Consider the following 18476-nt stretch of genomic DNA (forward strand, 5'->3'; position numbering starts at 1 on the left):
AGCCCCACCACGCCGAGACCATCTAAGAATAAAATTATGAAAACTAAATGAATAGTTGAATGCCTGAAACAGGTGTTACATAAATCATATATGTATATAAAAATTGAGTAATATTATATATATATATATATATATATATATATATATATATATATATATATATATATATATATATATATATATATTAATTGTATATAAATTTCTCGTCTTACAAACGATGTGACTCATCACAGCTTGTAAAAACTTAAGGTTTGACATTGTCATCAAATCACGTCTAACATTATTTAAAATCTTGAGTATTACCAAGTAAATATGTACAAAAAATTAGTGGTGTTTATGAAATAATGTAAAATGTTATTTTATTTATTTATTTATTTATTTGGAACGGCGATAAAAGGTTATTTGTATTATGTTAAAACACTTTAAAGATTATTTGGTAACACATGTACATTGAACATAGGTTGTTGGTAATACATATATATTGAATTGAACAAAGATTAATGTTAATTTTTGTACAATAAACAACTCTCATCATTTTAAATCATTTTCCATGGTAAATTATCTTATTGCTCAGACAAACATATCACAACCATATAGAATAACAATTATATGGTCTAAAAAGTGGGCACTAATTTGAAAATTTTAAAGCATTGTTGACTTTGTTATGCAATGTTGTATTAGATAATTATCACAAAGATTCTGAATGTTCATTGGTCTCTTAAACAAAATTTTCATTTTTTTCCGTTTTGGTTTAAACTAAAATATATATACCAAAATTTTCAGTTCTATACCAACCAACCATAAAACAACAATTCACAAAAAATGGTTCTATGCTCGCGAACCACCAAAAATAAAACATAAACAAAAGCATATATATATGCAAAAACTAGAAATTTAAGCTCCGTCCAATATAATTCATTAATCACAAGTATTGGCTGTGTATCCTTGCTCGATTCTCTTCCCACCATAGTCTCGCATGCACCTCTCCGAATTTTTCGCGGCTGCAATCAATAAACATACATTTTAAAATCAATAAATCCAGAGAGCCCTAAAGTACAAATATGATGTTGTGACATATATAAAAGCATAAAATACATGAAGGCATATGAGACAATGACAAAATGTCATAGTTTTGATTGAGTAAATTACACGAATGGTCCCTATGGTTTTGGATAATTTGCGTACTTGATCCTTAATTTATTTATTTTAACTCGGAAGGTCTCTACTATTTGTTTCTGTTACGCATTTGGTCCTTACTGTTTATTTTTGTTACGCGTTTGATCATTATCTTACCTAAAAATACTATTATTTAAATATGGAAAAAATGGTAGAGTAGGTAAGACATGGTGAGTGGGGTGGGGTGGGGTAGGGTGGGGTTGAGGTGTGTTTATTTAAATAAATTAAAAAATTAATGGCCAAATAGTCTTTTTAAGTAAAACAGGAACCAAACGCGTAACAAAAACAAATAGTAGGGACCTTCCGAGTTAAAAAAATAAGTTATGGACCAAACACGCAAATTACCATAAACAATAGGGACCATTCGTGTAATTTACTCTAGTTGATATGAAACTCTACTGGATATGTGCTAACCTGAACCGAACACGTCTAAGTTCCCTTGAGCCGCCTTGAAAAGCTCTTATGGTGATGTAGACTCCTGGTTCATCTTGTTCCACCCATTCATTCTCGATATCACTTACATTGCTAATAGAAAGCTCTCCTGAGCGATCTGCTTCTCTCGATGAGCTAGCGCTTATGGATGACGTTTCTGTTTTAACACCGCTAATGGTTGATAATTTTGGGGTGACCATTTGACCAGAGGATTCATGGTTAACCTGTGGTAGGTTCGAGTCGTGGTGGTCAAGTGGTAATGAGAATCCGGTTGGGTGTTGTAAGGTCCGTGGTAACCTTTCTTTACTCAAAGTTGGTGTCAGAGGACTATCGTCAACATCAAGAAATTCAGGTTTTGAACTCTGTTATGTACATAAAGAAAAAATAAACCATGTTATCGACATTTAAACCATAAATTGTAAAAATGTGAATAAATATATACTCTTATAAACATGAAATTGTAAAAGGACTAAAATACCCTTGACTCGAGGGTTAGTTCGTCATCGGATCTTGGAGGCATTGGTAGGGGAAATGCTTGACGGTTTAACCTTTGGACATTGTAGAGTTCCATTACCTTATCAAAATTGTCTTGCCACCATCTTTGTGCTTGCCACTTGTTAAACATTTCGCGGCTGTGGGAGGGAGAAATAATAATTACATGTTAAGGTGGTTTATACTTTATAGTGTTAGTTCCTTTTATTCAATATTTGCTCGAGTAATATTTTCCTTATGTTAGGCATAAAATTTTGTCTCTCTGTATGTTACCATGTTACAATACGTTCGATGTACATTAGTTAAACAAAAAAGAGATTTTAGCAACAAAACAATTCTACATTTTCTTTTTTACTTTGTAAAATTTAGAGACACGATTGTGGCAAATTAAATTGTTATCATGTAACTCCCCTTTATATATATTATAACATGAAATTAAGAGCGTCTTTTTCGTTTGGTTTTTTAATTTACATAAATACGTCACTTGTAGTTTATCCATAATTAAATATTATTCAAAGGACATTGTTCGACTTCATTGTCGCATAATGCTATTTAAGCTTTATTCTCAAACATGACATGACGCTTCTTTGTATATTTTTTTTATTCATTTGATTAATGTTATTTAGTGTGTGGATACATTCATGAAAATGAGATATGTATGTGGGAAACTAATAATAAAGTATATAACAATCAATTAAGCATGTCAAGTGGGTAATAGATATAAGATTATTGCAATCATTTCATTTGCTGGACTTGTTTGGTCAAGACTCGAGAGTAAAACAAAGAAATCCATATATATATATATATATATATATATATATATATATATATATATATATATATATATATATATATATATATAATAATAATAATAAAATGAACCAATGCCAAACAGACCATCGAAGCCAAATTATTTTCATGACAAGCCAAATAATTTAGAGAAATTAAATATTTTTTTATTTTTTATTCTTACTTATCCTCCTATCATATCAAATTTTGACACGTGTCATATTTAATGACACGTTTAATGAAATTAATAATAATTTAATCCACTTGTCACCATTTCATATGGATAGAAATATAATAAAAAGAAAAATTAAGAGAATATTTAATTTCTCTATAATTCAATTCATTGGTTTTTTATAGGTACAGAACTGGCTAATAGCCTAACGGTACGAGATAGTGACATGATATTTATCGGTCAAAATCATTAAAAGTTCAAGTTTCATTTAAAATTGTAATTTTATTTATTAATAATTTAAAAAGAGTGACATGGTTATTGAAAAAATTGAAAAATAAATACTAAAATCTAGTTTCACGTTCTTTGAGTTATCTTAAGTATTACCCTATTAATATTTAATTAATATATTTTATGAATTGCTTAGATTATTTTTATTGGTGAAAGGGCACTTGGTTATTATATTCAATGGTAAACGAACATGTTGATAAGTCTTAACCCATTTGGATCCAAATGTTTGGTTGGTTATCAAATTTGAATAAGAAAAAAAGAATGTTCCATTAAAACGTGCTCCACCAAACATAGTCGCCATTTTTTTTATTGGTTATTTCTTCGTTCATAAAAAAAATTTAGATAGACATTACTTTGTAATTAAGTGGATTTTATTAACAAATATAATAAAATATATACAATAATTTTCTCCGCCGTTCAAAATAAAATAAAATAATTTTGTCTATGAATAAAATCCAATGTTAATATATTCTGTTAAAAGAAATTTAAACAAAATAAATTTGTATATTTTTTATAATCTAAAAATAGTAAAAAATGGGATATAGATTGAAAACATAACATGCTATTATTTGAAAATATATATAGTATGTACTTTGCATAATATAATAAAAGTTAATCATAAACCATATATAAAAAAATAGGTTTGGATTGGATTGTTAACAAATGCAAAAAGTTAATTTAATTGGATTGTATAGATAAAAAAGGATTCTAAACTTTATATATATATATATATATATATATATATATATATATATATATATACTAATAAAAGAGTAGTCATTTTGTCATGTGTCACTATATTAAACCTCTTAATTAATATGATACCACTTGTCAATCTATTAGTTCTCCATTTTAAATTTATTAGACCTCCTAATTAATGTGATGTTATTTGTCAATGTATTTATTCTCCATTTTAAATTTTAAATTTTAAATTTTATATAATTGTTTTCATTAATTCATAAATAAAAAATGTTTAATATATATTAAAAATTAATTATATATATTTATTTGAATCAACGATTATAATTTCACAAAACTAATATAAATATATCGTAATTAATAATTTATTTAAAATAATTAATTATTAATTTTGAGGTTTTACTATAAAATTTCAATTAATTTTATAACCGTGGTTTCCACGGGTTATAAAGTCATATATATATATATATATATATATATATATATATATATATATATATATATATATATATATATATATATAGAGAGAGAGAGAGAGAGAGAGAGAGAGAGAGAGAAAGAGATTGAATTAGATTGCTAACAAAAATAATATTCCTTTTGTAATCAAGAATTAGGTCATTGTCTTCCTGTTTTTTTTTCAACAAAATTTCAATAGTTGAAATCCAATCTACACATCTAATCCAAATAAAATAAAATATATTAAATTTTGTATTTTTTTTAAATAGAAAATTATTAATATATGTTTAATATATATTTTTTCAAATCATAAAATTAAAAACATTTATACAATAAAATATTATTTTGTTTTATATTTAAATTAAAATGATAATATATTTTATAATCTTATAATTAATAAATTGATCATAGATAAAAGTATTTTATAATAAAGAATTATGTTGGGTTATTTTTTTAACAAGGTGTTAAAAAATTAGTTGTTGCATTGTGTATGTGAATGAAGAAGAAAAAATAGTTTTCTTAATAATAATATTGGGTGGGTTAAGTTGAATTGCAATCGAATAGATCATCTAGATCGGGTCAAAATGTTCTTTATGGAAAAAAAAAAAACATAAATGTATATTGTTATAAAATATATATATTAATCAATTATGTAAAATAAAAACAAAACATAAAAAGAAGGCAAATCAGATGATATTTGACTGGTCTTATAATTAGCATAGTGTTGACAGCTTCAAAGAAACCGATCATGTCAATGTTTTCCTGTCACCTACTCAAGACTCAAGAGATGTAAAACAATAGTACCTTTATATAAAGTTAAATTTACTCTTCATCAACCTTCTAGAATCAATTAAATATACTATTTTTTATCATGTTCATATAAAAAAATATTGGTCAAACATTGTAATGATAACAATTCGTGGCCATTTTTGTATTTAAACTTTTCTAGATTTACCAATGAGCTAAAAATTAATTGATAGATAAAAAATAAATTATATTATATGAAAACCAGACACTTAAAAAGTTAGTTTATAAAAAATGATATTTGATAAAGATATAAGCTAATGATTCAAACTAACATAAAAACACATTTAAAAAAATATATTTTTTATGATTAACTAAAGGGTATATTTAAAAATAAATAAATAAATAAAACTCTTGAAAAGTTGGTTTACTATACGCTAGCCTATACACAATTTTTTATTTGTCAAACATAAAAAATTAAAAAAACTAAAAAAATAAGTTAATTATGATGTGTCAGACACAACCTAAATAAGATAAGTTTTTTTACGAAATATATAAATTTTGAAGCTTCCTATGAATGAAGTTTGTCACATTTAATTATATGATTAACTAATATATTATATAATCTAAAAATGAAAATAATTTATCAGATTTATTATCATATATGTTATGATTAAACTAATAAATAAAATTTTGAATTGAACCTTGTTGAAGAGGAAAAAAAATACTCTTATGAAACCAATAAAAGCAAAAAAATGTTGGTAATAGTTATTTATTTATTTATTTTGGAAACGACAAACGAATTAAGTGGAGCCTACTCGCAATATTTCAACGAGCACCCCGGGTTCGAGCTCCTTTACAGGGCAAACTCAGCCCTCATAGGAATTTCCAGGGAAAAATTCCCCATATGTGACACCTTAATTTTGAGGAGAAAAATTTGTGTGATTATATAAATATGTAAGAAAGTTTTATATAAATATGTAAGAAAGTTTTGTGCAATGAAATAGCCATGAGATGAAAATAGAGTTTTTATAATAATAATAAAAAACTAAAAAAATAGAATTTTAAAACTAAAAAGTAAAGCAAAAGAATAAACCATCAACAAGAAAAAAAAATCGTATGCTTTTTATAATCCTAAAATTCCAACATTACTAAAAGCTCACAGACAAAAAAAGGTAGGGACTTTTAATTGTTCGTTAACTAGAATATTCTTAAAGGATAAAGAAAAAAAATATAATTTTTATAATAATTAGCTGTGCATTGTTGACGAAAATTGAATATATATAATTATAGTTATTTCTATAAGGTGGATAGGAATACCTATAAACTAACTTAACATATTTTATCTTCAAAGGGATTAACAAAAAATCAAATTCATGAGTCATTGTCATTGATACATTCTTATCACAAATCTCAATTATAAACAAATGACAACAAGCAGATAACAAAACATAACGTAACATATTCTCCCCCAACTAATGTTTGCCTTTACTCAAAAACATTAAGTTTATAGAGTATTCTTCAAATTTTCAACTTTAGATTTAAATATTGTTGAACTTTTCAAATAAAAATAATATCATCAATAAAATGCACATCACCATTACGCCTTGTTCCCCAGTTTTTTTTTTTTAAATTCATTAAAGGAAAAGGGATAGAAAATTTTGACGGAAAGAAAGGAGGTGAAAGGAAAATATTCATTATTCCGTTTTCCCGAGTTCGAAGGAAATGAAAGGAAAATTTTAAGTTTTTGTATTCCCGAGTTAGAAGGAAAGAAAAATAAAACTTAAAAATTTCCTTCCCCTCACTTTCTTCCCAAATCCGCCCAATTTGGGTGGAAATTTTGGAAGGAAAATATGACTCCAAAATCCTTCCCCTCCCCTCACTTTCCTTTCATTAATGAAACTCGGGAACACGATTTTCCTTCCACACCCCTCACTTTCCCTCCGTTTCCTCCCATTTCTCTCCTTAAATAGAACTCGGGAACAAAGCGTTAGTGTGACACTAAAGACCATAAACATGCTCCCGAATTTGAACGCCTAAACCCTTTAGGTGCAAGACGACTAATGATATTAGGTTCTTTTTAACCTCACGTCTATCGACATGATGTCAAAGGTCTATGACTGAAATAGTTGTGCAACCTAAATATGAAATATTGGTCTTTATTGATTTGATCTCTAACTTGGAATATTTAAATGTTGGTTAGTTTGGAAAAGATTTGAAAAACAAAAAAAATACCTTACTAGACTTATGCACGAAACAAACTAAACCAAAATGATATGGACTCGAGCTTGATCATTTATGTAACATTGTGTTGAAATAAGACATGATCCCATATTTTTGCATTTGAGACTATATGGTTATTATACATCTTTGATTGCACTAATGAGTAAAATAATATATTTCTTACTCTCATAGATCACCACGTAACATTAATGATAACCATATTATGTGTGGTTCTATATACTATTAAGAAACATCATAAGAAAATATGTCTTATATTTATCCACAATGTTTTTAATAAATAAACACTTTTGCTTTTGACCTTTCGAATGGAAATAAATTGATTTTTATTACTTAATAATTTGATCCCATGACCTTACCATGATAATTCACATCCCCATACAACCACCTCGATGACACCAAGTGGTCTATTGTGTCCTAGTTTTACAACTTTGTCATCGTTCCATAGTTGAATGTCGTGGTCTCATACCATTCATCATTATAGATAGTTTGTGTGTTTTAGGTAACACTTTCTAAACTATAACCATGTAAGAATCGCTTTCCCTCATCCTATGACTCATCACTTTCTACCCTTAGTCATCCTTATATTTTATTTCACCATAAACTATGTCGAACCCACCATGCTTGAATCCCCTTCACTAACACCACCTTTTCGATATACATATCATCTTCCATAAAACCACATGCCAACATGAGATCTTCAAACCCAAAGTCCAATTTAACCTCTATGGTCGAGCCATATCACCCTTGCTACAAACCTCAAAGTTGACTTATATTGAAATTTGTAATTACTAAGAAATTTAATGCTCTTGATAAATGATGAAACTTTTAATATAGTGAAACTATAGGATCGCAATTCTTGTTCGCTAGATTATTTACAAGTTTGTCACTTCAAACCCAAAGTCTAATTCATCAAACCTACATTTGAGCCATTGGATCTTCAGACCCAAGTTCGATTCGTACCCCAACATCATAACTTCACATATAATATCATAGTTCTTTTTGTTAGATTATTTACAAGTTTAGATAAATATTTGCCACTTCAAACCTAAAATCCAATTCATCAACCTACATTTGAGCCATGTGATTTTCAGATCCAAGTCCAATTCGCACCCTATCATCGCAACTTCACATATAACATTGCAGTTTTTTTTCGTTAGATTATTTACATGTTTAGATAAATCTTTGCCACTTCAGAACATGTTTTTCCACTGATCAACAGGTCCACCGCCAAGGGCTTTGCCATTTGACCCCGCAAGGGGGAGCGACCCCTCGGCCCCCTTATTTTATTGTGCTCGTTATCAAACTCATTTTATATACAAGTATGCACTCCATACCATCTCACTTGTATTATATGATAGAATAAATCCTCACATTGTGTTAATTTCAAGAGTAAATTACACAAATGGTCCTTTAGTTTTATAGGTTTTCCCTGAAATGGTCCTTACTAAACTTTTTTTCCCTAAGATGGTCTCTAAGGAGCAAACCTTGCACACAAATGACCCTTATGACTATCACCGTTATCAAATTCTGTTAAGTGATTGTGAATGATGAAAATTAAATATTCTTTGTTTTTTGCATACAAATGGTCATTCTCCCCCTCTCTCTCTCACACACACACACACACACACAAACCCGTTTAAAGATAAGTTCATTGCCTAACCAAATTCCCTTTCATCAAAACTAATATTCATATATGTAAACTAAACATCACCATTTCTAGGAAACTTCATCACCATTCTCTTCATTCTCATTTTCAATAATTTCTCCAAAGATGCTTATAAGATCCGATATAGGAACAAGTGACGTATTCCCCAAATTGAAAAACCTCAAATGTACAAGTCATGTCTTCTTCTCTCCACTTCTTGTACTCAAGAATAGAGGAAGAAATCAACACCTATTACATAAGTCAAAAATCCAAAATCGAAACATATATTGGAGTAGTGTTATGAAACCTGAACCATGAAGCAAAAACGATGGAGCTGGGTGTTCTCTTGTGGACTAGTTGGTCTCAACTTCATTACCACCCTCATCTACATCTCACCATACCTTTTCATCTCATCACGAGAGTCCACCATCTTCACCATACTCTCTCTCTCTCTTTTCTCTCTCTCTCTCTCTCTCTCTCTTTCTTTCTCTCTCTCTCTCTCTCTCTCTCTCTCTCTCGTGCACGTGTTTCTCCCTAGCGTTAGATAAGTTTTCCTACTTCCATGTTATTGCAACTGCTTAGTGTTTATAGCAGTAACCAAAGATTTTTTGTACGAAAGAAGAGTGATGGTGGTGGAGGTTATTCAACAAGGGATTGGTGGTGGAAACAAGAGAGTTGCAGCAACAATTTAGGGATAGTGACAATGCATTGTAGAAAAAAATCAAAAACAAATAATAAAAAGAATCGGAAGCATGCGTGTATGAAACCCATGAAATTGCCGTCGGACGAATCTACGATATTGTCACTTCCGTCGGACTTGCTTTCATGTCTATCTCCTGTAACCCATGAAATCGGAGCTTGAAATCCCTCGTGATGTCAATCGAAACTAGATCAATCCAAACATATATATATATATATATATATATATATATATATATATATATATATATATATACACACACGCATATCCCAAACACCTTTGTTCTTTCCTACCAGCACTACCATTGATTCCAAACTGAAATTGCTACTCCTAGTTTTCAATCTTGATATCATCGCCATCCTTCTTTCGTGAGCGCTCATCTTCACGTCCATTCTTCTCACTTTTTCATAATAATACTTGACTTTATCCTAAACGCATATCTTAAACACATTTGTTCTTTCCTACCAGCACTACCATTGATTCCAAACTGAAATTTTTGCTCCTAGTTTTCAATCTTGATATCATTGCCATCCTTCTTTCATGAGCGCTCATCTTCACGTCCATTCTTCTCACTTTTTCATAATAATACTTGACTTTATCCTAAACGCATATCTTAAACACATTTGTTCTTTCCTACCAGCACTACCATTGATTCCAAACTGAAATTTTTGCTCCTAGTTTTCAATCTTGATATCATTGCCATCCTTCTTTCATGAGCGCTCATCTTCACGTCCATTCTTCTCACTTTTTCATAATAATACTTGACTTTTATCCTGATGTGATTGATCGATATTCTCTATCGGAAGGGTTATAATTTAAAGATAAAGAAATAGCTTCAAAAAGTCATTAGCTTTTACAGGTCTGACCAACGAGAGAGAGAGAGGGGGGGGGGGGGGGGGAGGGAGGGAGGGAGGGAGAGGGTGGGTGGGCCACACTTTTTCTTAATTTCAAATTTAAAAAATATAAAAAAATAAAAACAAAGGACATTTTCATCTTTTCATACACAGTTAATAGAATCTGTTAACAAAGTTAGTAATAAAGGGTCATTTATGTGCAATGTTTGCTACATAGGGACTATATCTGGGAAAAAGTTTCGTAATGACTATTTCAGGTAAAAACTATAAAGCTAAAGGATCATTCGTATAATTTATTATTGTTTCAATTACATTAAATGGTGGATGATACTAAAATCACCAGGATATGGATGACTTGTGGTTAAAAAAATGATTTCTACCAAGCAATTAGGGGTTAAATAAGTTTGACATGTTAAAATTAGCATGCATTCAGGGAATAATCATTCATATTGTGTTTGACATGTTAGTTGTAAAACTAGTTTTTAGTTTATACTTTAACTAAAAACGACTTATCAAAAAAACTAGTTTATAAGTTACGTCACCAAATATTAAATTGCAATAAACTTTAAAAAATATATATAACAATTTATGCACATCAAACATAACCTTAGCAAATCATAAATGTTAAAAATATAATTACTATCATATGATGGTATAGTTGAAAACAACATGAAAAAAGACAAAGAAATCTGCATATTATTTACATGTTTTAAGAGGTAAATTTTATTTAATAATAAATGATGTGAACTTTAGTTACAAAAACTAAAAAAGCAGATTACACCTGACTGCGACACTACAATCTCATAAGTTGACTTCATATATGTTATGGCGTGTATTATATACGTGCGTATTCATATGGTTATTTATTATTTTCATATCACTTTCAATTAGAAGTAAAATAAAATGAAACTATACAGGATATGTTAAAAAATATATATATAAAATTCAGATGAAATAAAAATAATAAAAGAAAGAGTGTTTTATTAGTTACCTGAACCTGATTCGTTTAAGATCGTTTCCACCACGCGGCAGCGAAATGAAGGTAATGAGAACACCGGGTTCAACCTGAGCAACCCACTCTTTCGGTTCAATCTCATCGACCAATACGATCGGCTCAGGTCTCCGCCCACTCGCCGACGCCGATAACGTACCAGACACCGCCTCACCGCCTCCTCCACTCCCCATCGATATGCCTTTCAGTCTCGCCTCCATTTCCTTCCCCCAAACCCTGCCGGAACTCGAATTCTTGCTCCCAGTTCGCCGGTACGACTGCCGAAACTTATCGGAAACCGACGCCGACGCGTCTGATTCCGCATCGTTAGTCTTCTGTAACAATTGCTGTGGAGTCATCATCGTCGCCGGTCCTGTACACGGACTGCAACCCCGATATGCTCCCGATGCTTTTAGCGCCATATCCTTGATCTATCAAAAAAATAGAAACCGATCAATTCCATAACATTTTATCCCTGCTTCGATCAATCATCTATTAAAAGAATAGCAACCAAACAATGCAAAAATCAAAGGAAATAATCTGATTCCAAACACGAAGAATACAAAACAAACGTACCTGAGACGCGAGTGTTTTCGCAGTTTGCTTACTGGAATTGGTATCGCCATTGCGATTTGATTCATCGAGCTTGTTAGTCTGCTTCGAACGAGGCACACAAGTTACCATGGCATCTACTTGAACGAAATTGTATGATTAATCGATTGATTGAAACGGAATTCTGAGTATAGAACAGAGGAATTGATCGAGGAAGAAGTGAAATTCAGTGAGAATTAATTCCGATGAAATAAGAATTGAAGGTTTCATAGGTTGGTGGGGAGCTCAAGTATAGCAATAATAATATGTATGTTGTGTTGGTGCTCCGGCACTTTTATTAGTCTCCTTAATTTCCGCCATTAAATAGATTCCCTCTTCATTCATTTTACAAATTAAGGCCTCCAAAAAAGTCAACATCCAAAACGTAAAAAATAAAATAGATATGAAATTTAGGTTTACATAAAACATGATCTGAAAAATATTAGGGATGTGCTAGGTTCAAAACAGGATACTTATGTGTGAGTTTCTATTTAAACCATGTATTTGAAATGTTATAGGACTCATATATAGGACACAAGTAAATGATAAAATTTGTAGAAGTTTATAGGGAACTTGTGTTGCTCATACTATTATCATATCGGATAATCATGTTGCTTTTAAGAAATCTCTATTGTTTCTAGTGTAAATTGTTAACTAAAGCTTTGGGTTAAAAGAAAATACCATACAAACGTAAATAATAAAGTGGATATTTATGAAACTAATCAAAGTCATTTGTCTACAATGATGTCACAAGGTAGTTGCAACATCAGCCTATTACTCAGACAAAGAATATTGAGAACTTAGTCAAAGCATTCATGTAAAAGTTGGATAAAGACAATTGGGACGGAAATAAATCTAACTTCAAACGAGTGTGATTTTGATCCATTAGTAGTTGAGGCTCACTTTATATGGAAGGAAATCTCTTGATCAGTCGGACACCCGTTGTCTCCAAATTTCATTGTTTTAGTCTCCAGTTTTCAATTTTTCATAATCCCGATTCATTTCCTGTTAGAAAATCGGGGTTAAGAAGACTTGGATTACTTAGAGTTGTGAATCATGCTTTCATATTAAAGCATTTCGAGTGTACACTCGAAAATATCCAATAGGATAAAACTAAGTATTCAAGTATCGAGAGTGAAGAAGATGTTGTCTTGTGTTGTGTACCAAATCTGATCTGAAAATGATTAATTAACAGGATATAACTTCTTGTCCAAAAACTGCCAAAAGATAGTTACAGAAAAATAACTTTTTGTCTAAAAACTGTCGCAAACCTGTCACCAGCCACCTTAAAACTAGGTCTAGAATTAGAATCACGTCGAGTTCATTTTCTCAAATTCGGACTTCCTTGAATTAGAATCCGCTCGACCCAGCTAGGGGCTCTGCCCCCTTGGACCCCTCCAAGGGTTGCCACCTCTTAGACCTCGCTTCCAGGGGCGTTGCCCCCGAACCCCCATCAATCCAGGGGCTTCGCACCTAAATATGAGTGTACTTTCAGCAAATACAAACTTAAACAAATGTTCACTCTGCACCACCCTAACTTTTTATCAAGGCACCGTTGATCAACAAATTAATCTCATTACACTTAAATAATATTAGTGATACAAATCACCAATATTTTCAAATCGTAAATATTCTTGTTTTTAGGTAAAATCATGTATTTCCTTCGTTTCCAAAATCACATGATTTCCTTTATGGGGAAGGTAATTCGAGACTACCCCCACCCCCCCCCCCCCTCCCCTTCCCCCAAAAAAGAGGCAAAGATACCATTAAGGTGTAAAAGTTATCATGGCATGGCAACATTCACAACAGATTTGTCAAAAAAATCCTCAACAATATGTTGCCGCAATCACAAGTTGTTTGAAGAAAGGGAAATCACAAGTTTATAATTAATGATTACAATTTATGTTATTTTTACTTTGTCAACCGTCGTGTACACGGGATATAACCTAGTGTGTGTGTGTGTGTGTGTGTATATATATATATATATATATATATATATATATATATATATATATATATATATATAGAGAGAGAGAGAGAGAGAGAGAGAGGTTAAATCGAGAACTGTAAAAGGTTGAGAACGCGAGAACAGTTCTGGATCAAACAATATATAAGGGTGTATAAGGAATTTTACAATACAATTAAATATGGATAAGTTATATGTATTTAATGAATTCCTACAATTATAAGATGTAACTTCTACTTTCCATAATTATAGATCACATTAATGGGATATAAATTCTATTTTTTGATTATCGAAAAATCATAATATTGTCATTTAACATTACTTTTCTTAAGAAAATGCTTACTTTTCTTTTTTATTTTATTTTTGCTAATGAAATATAAAAATGAAATAAATTTTTATGTCATTGGATTATTTGTAATCATATATGAATAAAATACATTGTAATCATATACAAATATGGTTGTAATCTAAATGAATAAAACACAATTTATAGATAAACAAATGTAATCATATATAAATACTATCGTAATCTAAATGAATAAAACACAATTTAGAGATAAAAAATCAATGTAAATGTAATCATAAATGAATATAGTACATTGCATAAATAACATAACTAGAGTATATATCTATTCATAAATGAACAATAAATAAAAAGAAATTTATGATGTTGCTAGCAATTTTCTTATAGATTGTATTAATAACCAAAATCTAAATATATTAATTAACTAGAATTCTATACTGAATAAATGGTGAATTTTTTTTATACATTTGCATTCCAACATTATATTCCAAAGCATCTTAGGTTGCTCTAATCATAAATAAATACACTCGATAATCATAAATAGATACATCTGATATTGTTGATCTTGGATTAACACCTGCAAAATCGAATTTAAGGATATTAAAAAAAAAATAATTCACATACTATAATATTATGTATGCATCTTCATCTACGACTAAAACTAAAAATCATGAATTAATAAAAAAAATTAGTGAATTTAACATATATCATGGTTAAAAAATAATTAAGATTCAAGATGCAAACACTAACCATTTCTTATGGTGCCGGTCTCAAAACAAATTATATATGGATTCATTCGTTTATGATTATATTTATAAATGAATAAATGCATATAATCATAAATGAATACACCTCAATATAGTATAAATTACATCGGGTTCCAAATTACACCAATAAGATGTATTTCCCCCACTTAACACGGTTCTAACCCACACACATGTTGCAGAAACAAATTCCATAACAAAAGAGATTTAAAGAAATATTATACGTATTATCAGATAGAAACGTAAAGTGAAATAGATGCATATATTATTTTAAAGTATAAATGTTACTACAGACATGAAATAAAACCCTTTTTGTTTCTAGTTATAGGATATTGATACTACATATTCATGACCTTAATAAACCCTTAGAATTAAGGTTTGGTATATTATCTGCATGGTTTTCTTGTGCTAGAAATCGCAAGGAGGTTTTTAACATATTAGGGTTTGATTCCCACCTCATTTTCCACTAAAATTAATTATATTGAAGGCCCATATTCGATCGATGGAGCAGTAAGACATATACTTGAAATTGGTTGAAAACCCTTTTCACACAAAAAATTAGCAAATCATCAAGCTTCTGAACTTTTTAAACTTGAAAATCACATACTTGAAATTGGTTGAAAACCCCATGAATCTTAATGAAAATCAAAAGCTTACTTGTCAATAGCCTTTATTAGTTCGAATTTCACCCACAATGAGGTATCTGACTCGTCAATGCTCTTTAATGTTTGGTCATTTGAGGGAAGTCAACAAGTCGGTAGTCAGTGCTTACAATGTTTTCGACAATCGACAATCAAGAGGAAATCGGCAAATCGCTTGTTAGCGGTCGACAATAGAGATGATCAGATGATTACATTCTTCGGTCGTCAGTGGAGATGCTCACCTTTAATTTTAGGGTTAAGTCTGTCTCGGTCTCTTAGAATGAGTTTAAAGAGAGAAATCATGTGATGATTTAGGGATTGGGTTTTAGATGTGTACGATTAAGTATGGTGAGAAAAAAAAGAGATTAACTGACAGCTTATTTCTAGCAAATACCATTAATTTGAATTATGTGAAATTCCCATTGTAACCTTTTTTTTCCATTAAAAGTTACACATTCAGCTCAATAATTTTTATAATCTACATAAACAACCCATTCAATAAGAACCCTAGATCTAAATATTTAAAAGGTTATGATTTGTTCTCGCGTTCTCAACCTTTTATGCGTTCTCAATATAACCTACCTCTATATATATATACTTGTTCTCCCTTGCCATGTGTCAGTTGTTGAGGTATTTACATTGTCACATGTCAATTTCTAAGGTATTTGCTGTGTTTTTTGAATTGGAATAAATTCTCCCTATCACATTACCGCTGATTAGAGGTGAGCGCGGTGCGGTTCGGTGCGGTTATTAGCCAAAACCTCACCACTAACCGCAAATGCGGTTAATTCATTTTCAAAACCGCATGGTGCGGTTATTTTTGCGGTGCGGTTAAGCGGTTATTTTTGCGGTGCGGTTTTGTTTTTTCTGTGTTGCGGTTATAAACCGCATGAATTTGATGCGGTTATTTTGTGTGGTTTAAACCACAGTTTATAGCTCAAATAGTTTTAAGAATTCAAACATATTACTTGTAATAATAATAAAAACCATAAGGTATAAGACAATTAACTATTTAACTTAAACCACAAACAATTAATATCTTAAAAACGTTAAATCAATAGTAATTAACAATAAATATCTTAAAATTGTCTAATTTCATCCTTTTTTCAAAGTTAAACATAAGAAAAAACCAACACTTTTGTCTTCTAGTATTTTATCCGTTTTTCATTCATGAAATTTGTCTTATTTTTAATATTTAATAAACTAATTATTGATAAAAAAAAAACTGTATATAATATATGCGGTGCGGTGCGTTTTTTTGCGGTTTTTGAAAATTAATAACCGCACCGCACCGCAAATTTGCGGTTTTTGAAAAACAGAAAACCTCACCATCGGTTTTTATTGCGGTTACGGTTTTTCGGTTGCGGTTTTTGCGGTTATTTTTAGTTGCGGTGCGGTTTTTGCTCACCCCTACCGCCGATCCTTCACCAATGTTTCCACTTCTCCATAAAATCAAAGGGCGTGTTCGGTATGGAGTGTTTGGGAGCGTTTGAGAGCTTAACGCTATGTTTTGAACAGAAAGCTACGTTCGACACTAAAACGCTTCAAATCCAAATGTTACTTCACGAAGCATTTAACAAAACGCTACAAGCTCCGGCTACGCTCTAATTTTACCGAACACTTCCAAAATCAAAATTCAAACCCTCCCAAATTATCAGCCGTAATTTGCGCCACGAAAATCCCAACATGGTTTCCTTTTCATATAAGTTCTTCTCCATTTATCTCTCTTAAATAAGGGTGTGTATGGGGTGGTTTGGTTCGGTTATTGGTCAAAACCGAATCATAACCATTATGATTGGTTAATGCATTTTGGTCGTCATTGGGTATGGTTAATATTAGTTATGGTTAATGGTTTTTGTTGGTTAATGGTTAAAATTAGTTAACCATAATGTTCAAAATAATATAAATGGCGAAAGTATATTGGCATAAAAAATGAAAAGAGAATATAAGAAAGTCCTTGGCGCCAATGTTTGTAACATAGCTTATAGTAATAGAATAAAATGTGTACCTTTGATATTCAGAATGAGATAACACATAGTCACATTCAAAATAAAAAACATTCAATAAAAATATAAAACATTAAAAAAAAAATTGACATTAATAATTTCATATATTGATAATTTGTATTAACATTAAACAAAGCCAGACATTCATCCATGTTTAATGCGATTAAATCAAAAACTATAAAATAAAATAGTCAAACATTCATATTATGTGTTATCTGGATAAAAAAAGTCAATCACTCATATATATTCAATGTGATTAAGTCAAAAACAGTAAATAAAAAAACCAAAAAATTCATAAAAATACATTCTTAATATATCATAAAATCTAGAAGAACCAAAAACTTAAGTTACCTAAAAGTCTTGGTTATAAAGTTAAAAAATCATTCGAATAAGACTATAAAGTCAACACAATATTTGATTAGGATTAACGGTGTGAGAAACCTTCAATTAGGATTATGAATGTGAAGATTAAATTAATTGTGAATAATGTTTACAAATTGTAGAATTATCCTATTAAGAGTT

General features: G+C 30.2%; 1 protein-coding gene across 1 annotated transcript; it reads right to left on the reverse strand.

Moving 5' to 3' along the window:
• Positions 1 to 766: 766 nt before the first annotated feature.
• On the reverse strand, positions 767 to 12578 carry LOC145054635 (protein Brevis radix-like 4). The gene is made up of 5 exons (XM_079002864.1): positions 12259 to 12578; positions 11683 to 12113; positions 2087 to 2240; positions 1591 to 1970; positions 767 to 1001 (listed from the first exon to the last, which is right to left on the reverse strand). The coding sequence occupies exons 1-5, from the start codon at positions 12364 to 12366 to the stop codon at positions 923 to 925; spliced, it is 1152 nt and encodes a 383-aa protein (XP_078858990.1). The 5' UTR covers positions 12367 to 12578; the 3' UTR covers positions 767 to 922.
• Positions 12579 to 18476: the final 5898 nt, after the last annotated feature.

The sequence above is a fragment of the Lactuca serriola genome, chromosome 5, assembly GCF_051521515.1.
Source record: "Lactuca serriola cultivar US96UC23 chromosome 5, Lser_US96UC23_V15, whole genome shotgun sequence".
In the NCBI taxonomy this organism is placed as follows: Eukaryota; Viridiplantae; Streptophyta; class Magnoliopsida; order Asterales; family Asteraceae; genus Lactuca; species Lactuca serriola.

Excerpts from the sequence above, each read along its gene's own strand:
- LOC145054635 (XM_079002864.1), bottom strand. The coding sequence starts at position 12,366 with ATGGTAACTTGTGTGCCTCGTTCGAAGCAGACTAACAAGCTCGATGAA. Across the intron at positions 12,114-12,258 it reads CGAAAACACTCGCGTCTCAG|ATCAAGGATATGGCGCTAAA; the intron begins GTACGTTTGTTT and ends TTTTTTTGATAG. Across the intron at positions 1,002-1,590 it reads CTTAGACGTGTTCGGTTCAG|CCGCGAAAAATTCGGAGAGG; the intron begins GTTAGCACATAT and ends TATTGATTGCAG.